This window comes from Seriola lalandi, unplaced genomic scaffold, assembly GCF_002814215.2.
Source record: "Seriola lalandi dorsalis isolate HSWRI2012SDOR001 ecotype SW California unplaced genomic scaffold, Sedor1 jcf7180002050960, whole genome shotgun sequence".
NCBI classification, from domain to species: Eukaryota; Metazoa; Chordata; class Actinopteri; order Carangiformes; family Carangidae; genus Seriola; species Seriola lalandi.
Window position 1 is genome coordinate 14,086 of NW_019521513.1, and position 8,018 is coordinate 22,103.

General features: G+C 43.0%; 1 protein-coding gene across 1 annotated transcript in view; it reads left to right on the forward strand.

Annotated features, from left to right (window-relative positions):
- The window catches only part of LOC111649475 (uncharacterized), a 22,634-nt gene that overhangs the window by 6,677 nt on the left and 7,939 nt on the right, over positions 1-8,018 (forward strand). Inside the window, exons 10-16 of the mRNA XM_087171991.1 lie at positions 1-10; positions 622-721; positions 1,484-1,523; positions 1,649-1,700; positions 2,156-2,258; positions 4,144-4,227; positions 4,707-4,824. The exon at positions 1-10 is cut by the window's left edge and continues 93 nt beyond it. Of these exons, the coding sequence (XP_087028117.1) occupies positions 1-10; positions 622-721; positions 1,484-1,523; positions 1,649-1,700; positions 2,156-2,258; positions 4,144-4,227; positions 4,707-4,824 (507 nt within the window). The remainder of the gene's footprint in view (positions 11-621; positions 722-1,483; positions 1,524-1,648; positions 1,701-2,155; positions 2,259-4,143; positions 4,228-4,706; positions 4,825-8,018) is intronic.

Genomic DNA, 8,018 nt, shown 5'->3' on the forward strand with positions numbered 1-8,018 from the left:
TCGCACCAAGGTAACACGCACACACACACACACACACACACACACACACACACACACACACACACACACACACACACACACACAGTCGGCGGATGATACTCTAGAAAACAACTGTCCAATCAGAGCTGAGGATGTAAATCACATGATCAGCCCCCCCAGAGCTACAGATTCATGAGAGGCCAGAAAGCAACAACCACGACACCGTTACTATTATTTAACACAGTCCATCCGTTTAAACGTCTCTGCTGGTTTCTCTCTTCACTTCCTGTCTTCTCGTCCGTCCTCATCCCCCCGTCCCTCAGAAGCAGCTCAGTGTCACAGTTAAGCCTGTTTCAAGCCTCCGAACTCTCCCTCCATCGCTGTTCTTCTTTCAATTGGACACACACTCTCTCTTCACCCCTCCGTCCCTCCACCCGTCCTTAATGTGTCCTCCACCAGGCGCAGGTCGGGGGTCACGGTTAAGCCTGTTTCACGCCACCGATCTTCTCCGACGCTTTCGTTTCTCTCTCCACTTTTCTCTCCTCCTTTTTATTTCTTTTACCTTCTCTTTACATTGTGTGTGTGTGTGTGTGTGTGTGTGTGTGTGTGTGTGTGTGTGTGTGTGTGTGTGTGTGTGTGCAGGGCTCCAGAGAGGCAGTGATCTGGATGGCCGTCCACCACAGACAGAAGAAAGCTCTGGAACTCTTCTCCAGGGAAATAGCTCCAGCTGGGACCGGCATGGGTACGACACACACACACACACACACACACACACACACACACCTTCTTTAAGCCTAGAAGTGTATGTCAGTATTCACTCTAGCAGTTGCAGAGACGCTGAATGTATGTACAGTATGTACATTAATAAACTTGAGTTGCAGCTGTTTGTATGTTTCTGTGTCGACTTCCTGCATCGTGCTGATATAAGAGCACATTCTGACCTGGTGGTGGCGCCGTCAGGCCACCGGAGATGTCAGGGTTCGTCCTCAGGGGCTCATGAGTCAGTGAGACGTTTCACTCTGAAACATGTTGTTCTGATGTTTTAATCTGAAGGATCCGTTAATGAACTGGATCTGGTCCTCGGTGCCTTCAGGACCAAACATTCCTGTAGGGAAAAATGAAAACATGCAGCACTCCCCTCCCCCGACAGAATTCTGCTGCAAGTGGTTTATTAATATCCACACACACACACACACACACACACACACACACACACACACACACTGCTGCTGCTGCTGCAGATAAGGAGGGTTGTGACCTCCTGAACTAAATTTCGATTTTGTTTATGGTAACAAGTTCAGCTCAACCACACACACACACACACACACACACACACACACACACACACCCCGACACACTCAGCATGAACTGGTGAACTCGGCGTGACTCGGCTGATTCATGCTTCAGTGTTGTTGAACTGTGAGCAGGACAGGGAGCTGAGCTGAACTCAGACCAGCTGATTGTTATCTCTAGTAAAGGAGACTCCTCTCTCTCTGTCTCGCAGCTCCTGGACTCACCGGCATCGTGGGAGGACGTCCCAGAGTGTGAGTCGAACTTATTGGATTTTAATTCACCCTCACAACAACAACAACCGAGACGAAGCGGCAGTGATTCAGTCCTCGGGTTTGTTCACGGTTGATAATAACACGTTCTTCTTCGTGGTCCCCAGGTCGCCTGTTCTGAAGCCGTTCTTCTTCTTACACCCCAAATCTGACTTGAAGGTGAGTTTGTTAAAAGAAGAAGAAGAAGAAGAAGAAATAACTGCTGTCTCAACACTTTTCAAAAGAGGAACTTCATGAGTCATAACGTATGAAAAACTCTGTGTCATCCAAATGTCAAGTCTCACTGTTCAGTATGAGACGAAGCTAATGTTGCTAATGTGTGAGCTGTGAAGACTGAAGTTAAAGTCACATGTGAAAACTGTTTTTATTTTTTTATTTTTAGAATTCCAACTTTAATCCAAAATTCTGCGAAAAAAAGTCAGAATTTGAAGCAAAATGTAAAATATTTTGAATTTAATCTCAGAATTTCTACTTTTTTTCTCAGATATTTAAATTTAATCTGTCGTCAGATTAAAAACAAAATCAGTTTTTAGTCGACTGAACTCCAGATGTTTTATTCGAGCAGTGTGTCTGTCCGTCTCTCAGACAAGCGACACGCATTCGTCTCTCTGCAGGTTGACATTCACGTCGGTGGAGAGTTGTTGGAGTCACTTTCAGAGGTGGGACCAGACGAGCAGGAAGCCCCTCCCACCTCAGCAGAGGACTTACCTGACACAGGTAGGTAAACACACAACCAGTTATTGTGTCGTCTTCTGCACGTGGACGCCTGCGATTGTTTTCCAAAGAGAAGACGAGCGTTAACCTGATGCTGGGTAAGCTTCACCCGCTGAAGCATTAGCACTGTTGCCGTGGTTATCTGTCGACCTGACAGCCAATCAGAGGCCAGGATTCTCTCTCGTTGTGTCTGGTTTAGCCAACACTTGCCATATTCTGGGAGTCCTTCCAATCAGAAGCCAGTATTTCATTGTTCAGCCGTTAAACTCATCGTTAGATTATTTCTTTTTTTAATTATCACTAATGAACAAACAGACAGACTCGTGTCAGCCTGCAGGGGGCGACAGTCTCCTTCCCCCTGATTATAAATCAACACAAGTTACAGATCAGACGGACCTGTGTGTGTGTGTGTGTGTGTGTGTGTGTGTGTGTGTGTGTGTGTGTGTGTGTGTGTGTGTGTCTCTCTCTTATTCCTTGGGAGTACAAGCTGTGCTACTTTTTCCTCCTTTCACCCTTTCACCAACACTTCCCTCACATGGCCCTGCACAATACACACACACACACACACACACACACACACTCGACACTCTTGCAATGCTGTTAAGAAACGTTAATGATGTCGCTCTGACGGAGCAAAGAGACTGAACTTATTCACAAATCAAAAGAACAGAAATTGAATGTAATAATACACAGAAAAGCAGGTTCACACACACACACACACACACACACACACACACACACACACACACACACACACACACACACACACTGAGTCCTGGCTCCTTCCCCCACCTTCACATTCCTGGCTGAAAACAGGAAGGCCTCTCCAATCACAAAAAACCAAACCAAGAGAATAAAAACATTCAAATAAAGGAAGAAAAGAAAAGAGCTGCTGCTTTTAATATTTATTCACCTGGTTTTATTTTGAAAGATCAAAGACTCTGAGGTGATTTAGCTGCGTTTTATTCTCTTATTTTTCATTTTTGACAGGAAAACACTCGACGTCAGTGTTATGATAAAAATGACGCTTGCTTGCGTGTCTGTGTCTATGGAAACAGACTTCACCCTGGAGAGGGTCCTGGAGTCCTTCGTACGGTCCTTGAAGAGATTCCAGATTTCCTCAAGGGGTTGTTGAGGAGGTTACAGCAGTCCTTGACAAGACCCATATGGTCTTAACGGAGTTCCAGGTCCTTGAGAGCTTGAAATGTGCTTGAGGGGTCCTTGCATGAGCACAAATGGTCCTTGAGGGAGTTCTGCAGGTCCTTGAGGGGGTTCCAGGAGTCAAGCAGTCCATTACAAGATTCATATGGTGTTTAAGGGGTTGTGTAGGTCTTTGAGTGAGCTGAGATGGTCCTTGAGGAGGTTTCAGTGGTCCTTGACAAGACTCGTACGGTCTTGACGGAGTTCCAGGCCCTTGAGAGCTTTAGGTGTCCTTGAAGAGGTTTTTGAAGTCTTTGAGGATGTTTTTTTTTTTTTTTTTTTTAAGGTAAATAAAAAACAAACCCCAAGGTTTTTAAATCGAGTTGTTATTTATGATTTTATTTTCAGTTTCAGTCTGAGCAGGTTTGACGAGTCACAGTCTTAATTCTTTGAACGTTTTTCTCCAGTTTCATTTGTGGTGAATCATTTTTTTTCTTTGTGCACAGACAGAGAAAAATCCCATTACTCCATTACCTGAACAATAAATACACAGAGGTAGAAAGCCCACATTAAACCCGTGAGAAATAATAAAACAGAAACAGAGTGAAAACGCTTCCAGACCTGAACTGAGCTGCATGAGAATAAAGCAGGGAAAAGCCTGACTGTGTTTGCCTCTGTGTTTTATCACCGTTAGCTGAGCCAAACAAACACGTTTGAAGGCAGTTTTGGTTTTCTGGTCTCTGTCCAGACCTGCCCAGTGGACCACACAGCTACAGACTGGAGGAACTGGCCTTCACCAGGAGCGGAGACAAAGGAGACTCGGCCAACGTCGGTGAGAAAAAACATCGCGGAGGGAAAACGCACAATGAGATTGTTGTGACTGTAAACCTGTGTCCTCAGTCGACCTCACACATCCTCCAGTAGGGAAGCCACTCACCACTTCCTTAAAGGCTTTAGTTTGTTGTTATTCCTCCGCCCGGCAACAGTCAGAGCTGGCAGCCATTTTTTTTTTTTTTTTTTAATGGTTGTCTGTCCTCAACGGAATTTCTTCAAATTTGACACAAACATGAAAAGAAAACACTTTTTTTTAGCCATAACTCCAGATGTCACGCTGTAATTTTGACAAAATTTCACACAAATGTTGAATATTTTCTGTGACTCTGGATAAACAGGGATGTAACCTGAAACTAGTCTGAGTGGCGGAGGCGGTAATTCTAGTTCTTGGTCACAATTTTCACGTTAAAGGTGTAAAAATGTTTTTAAATGACAAAAAACTGCAGTTTCATCTTTGGTGTCTCGATTTCTCTGTAGGAGTGATCGCCCGTCATCCCCTCTTCTTCCCTTACCTGAAGAAACACCTGACTTCCTCTGTGGTGCAGGAATACTTCTCCCACCTCATCCAGCCGGGAGTTGGCAACGCCGTCACACGGTAAGCAGAGGACGAGCGCACCACTAGGTGGCACTAAATGCTACACACAGGTCCTTTAATTTACCTTTAATCAATCTGGACAGGAAGAGTTTAACTCCTTCATCACCTTCAAACAAATCCACCAGTGTGTGTGTGTGTGTGTAAAAGAGGATGTGGTGGTTATATTTGTGTGTGCACTTCTGTTTCAGACAAGTAAAGAACAGGCGATTCAGCCTCCTCCACCCAGCTCACAGACATTTCAACACACACACACACACACACACACACACACACACACACACACACACACAAACCCACACACACACCACAGCAACAGCAATTAACAGTTGCGGTCAGTGTAATCACTATCAGACGTCGGCCTTCAGCAACGAGACACAACAGAGCGGGAACACGCCAAAAACAAGACGCACAATCTGCAGGCGAACTGATATTAGTCTCGATCAGCCTGAGATGCTGCGGTCGACTCGAACACAGAGGAATCACCGTGACTGTGACACGTTCATCAGCTCGACTCCTGAGCGCCGCGGCTTTGACCTAAAGTCTGAACGTCTTCACATCGAGGTCGCCGTCGGTTCGTCTCTGTCATATTTTACAACACCACTGACTTTGTGGTTATTTTATGGTTGTTTTTATTCCACAAAAGCCCAAACGTTTCTCTGTATTTAATCTGCTGACCCTGTTTTAAAGTCTCGGACAGAACAAGGTTTATATGTGACTAAATGAAATCCCAGCCAGGAACCGAGAGCTGGTAACGAGCTGTAGAGACGACGCCTTCTTTCCAGTACGACACCTAAAGTTAAACATATACACACATTGTGTAGTTTTCACTGTTCTGACTCAACAAATCCTTTTAAAACCTTCTTAGATTAACTTCAGGAACCATGATGGCGACCCTTCTGGAACATTGGTATTTCTACGAAATGGAAAACGTAGAACTTGTTTGCGTAGCCGATCATGTTGTTTAATTTTAAACTATATTTGCACAAAGAATTCACGTCGTGTCGTAGGATGAAGTGTTGGACGGCAGAGCGAACATACAGATTCCTGTACGGGTCCAATTTTTTAATTAGATTTGACTTAAACATTACGCTGGTTTAGATTTTTAAAAAAAGTTCATTTCACCTGTATTTAGTTATTTTTTTACCCAAACCCATCAGGGCTGCACGAGATGCAGAATTAGTTCTTGTACCGAACGATCACGTTTGGAAAATATAACTTGTATGTGAACAACGTGACACATTTTCCCCTTCGTCAAAAAACATTACAGCTCCTGGGATTTGTAAATTGCACTTTGTCATTAATTGTGCAGCTCTAACGTCCATTAATTAAAATAAACATAATTCTTTTACCACTTAACCTGTTGCTACCTGAACCGGTGCAGGACTTTGATGCAAACCTGATTTGAATCATGAGCAGCAGCGCGTCCACGTCCGTCCTGCGGCGTGATCAAGAAACATTATTTCCCCCAAAGACCTTCTTCATTTTCTTCCTTCCAATAATTTAGAACAGTTTCCACTTTAGAAATCTGAATTATTTCGTTTTCTTGCTGCGAGTTGGACGTAAAGATCGATGCCGCTCTCACGTCTGAACATTAACCGCTGGAGCTGGTTAACGTAAAGGAGAGAGAGAGAGAGAGAGAGAGAGAGAGAGAGAGAGAGAGCTCACTAACCAACATGTTCTGACTGGTTTGTTTAATTCGTACACAAACAGAAATGTAAAAAGGACAAGCTGTGGTTTTAGGTGGAGTTATGTGCTGGAATTATTTCTTGGCGACCGGAGGGACTTTGTGGAGCCTCAAAGTCACAGTGAGGGAAACCAGCAGAGACGAAAACACGAGCAGCTTCATAACTCACATCGATGACAAACGGACGTTCGTCATTATTTTCGACGTTTTATCTGAAATCGACTGAAAAACTTAAAGATTGATCAGTAATGGGAAAAATTGGCAGCGACAGTTCCCTGAAGTTTGCGTATGTGTTGCAGTTCTGTTGTTGCATAATGCTCCACAGCTGTTTGTTATATTGTGTCCACCAGCATAACTAGAGGAAATTTTAAAATCCTATTATCATAACCATGTCGCTGGCTCCGGTTTCCAAACTCCACAAATACCACACTGACGAAGATTTAACAGAGTGCTAAAGACACCGAAGCACAGCTGTGGTTCAGAGCGCCGCTCTGAACCACAGCTGGGGGGGGGGGGCACAAGGTCCTCCGACATCAAGACACAACAGCGTAAACATCAGCTCCAAGGTGAATCGCCTCGCAGTGACAGACACAATAGAAACCAGGGGATTGTAGTTCATCAGCCGGAGTCTTCTTTCTCCTCAAACACAAAGATAAAGCTCCTGTGAGATAACAGTTATTAAAATGATGAGCTGTACTCTAAAGCCGCAGATCATCATCATCATCATCATCATCATCATCTTCTATGATGCCGAGATCACAAAAGCAGAAAGAAAACAAGCGGACCATCAGATTTTAAAAGATTTAAAAGCATATTTCTGAACTGCCCCAGTGTTTTCAGGGAACTGATATTTAAAGTGCATTGTGGATCATTTTTTCCTTAAGCAGGTTAAATTGAAACGCCCCTAATGTCAGAAGGACTCGCTCTCTTTTGATAATTTAAATCAGATAAATTAAAATTATTATTAAATGATTCGTTCAAGAAAAAAAAAAAACAATGAAAAAATATTTCAGCCTCTTTCATTAAACTTTTAATTTCTAGAAGATTCTTAAAAACACATTTTTATTTCTTTTGGAAACAGATGGAAATATTTTTGTACTTTTGTGTATTATTATAATTATTATACATAAATTATATTATAATATTATTAATTTCTCTTCACGATCACGAAAATCAAAGTAAATCTAATTCATCCTTGTCCAGGTTTTGTTTTTGTTTGGATTATTTGATTTCATTATTATTACTTATATATTTATGTTTGTTTAAATTTATTATTTTTATTTGTTTTTGTGTTTGTCTTTAACGACCCTCTTGAAAGCCGTTCCTGTAATTAGACTAGAAATAAAAAATATAAATATTGTTGTGTAACAGAGTGATCTCACTGACTTCAGGCCTCTACTAGCAATAAATAGATAATTAGTGTAATTCCCACTTGTGGCCACTGGTGGTCGCTGTTCAGCAAACGTTACCATCAGACTTAAAGCTTCCAGCTCCGTGGGGAAGCAGCTGG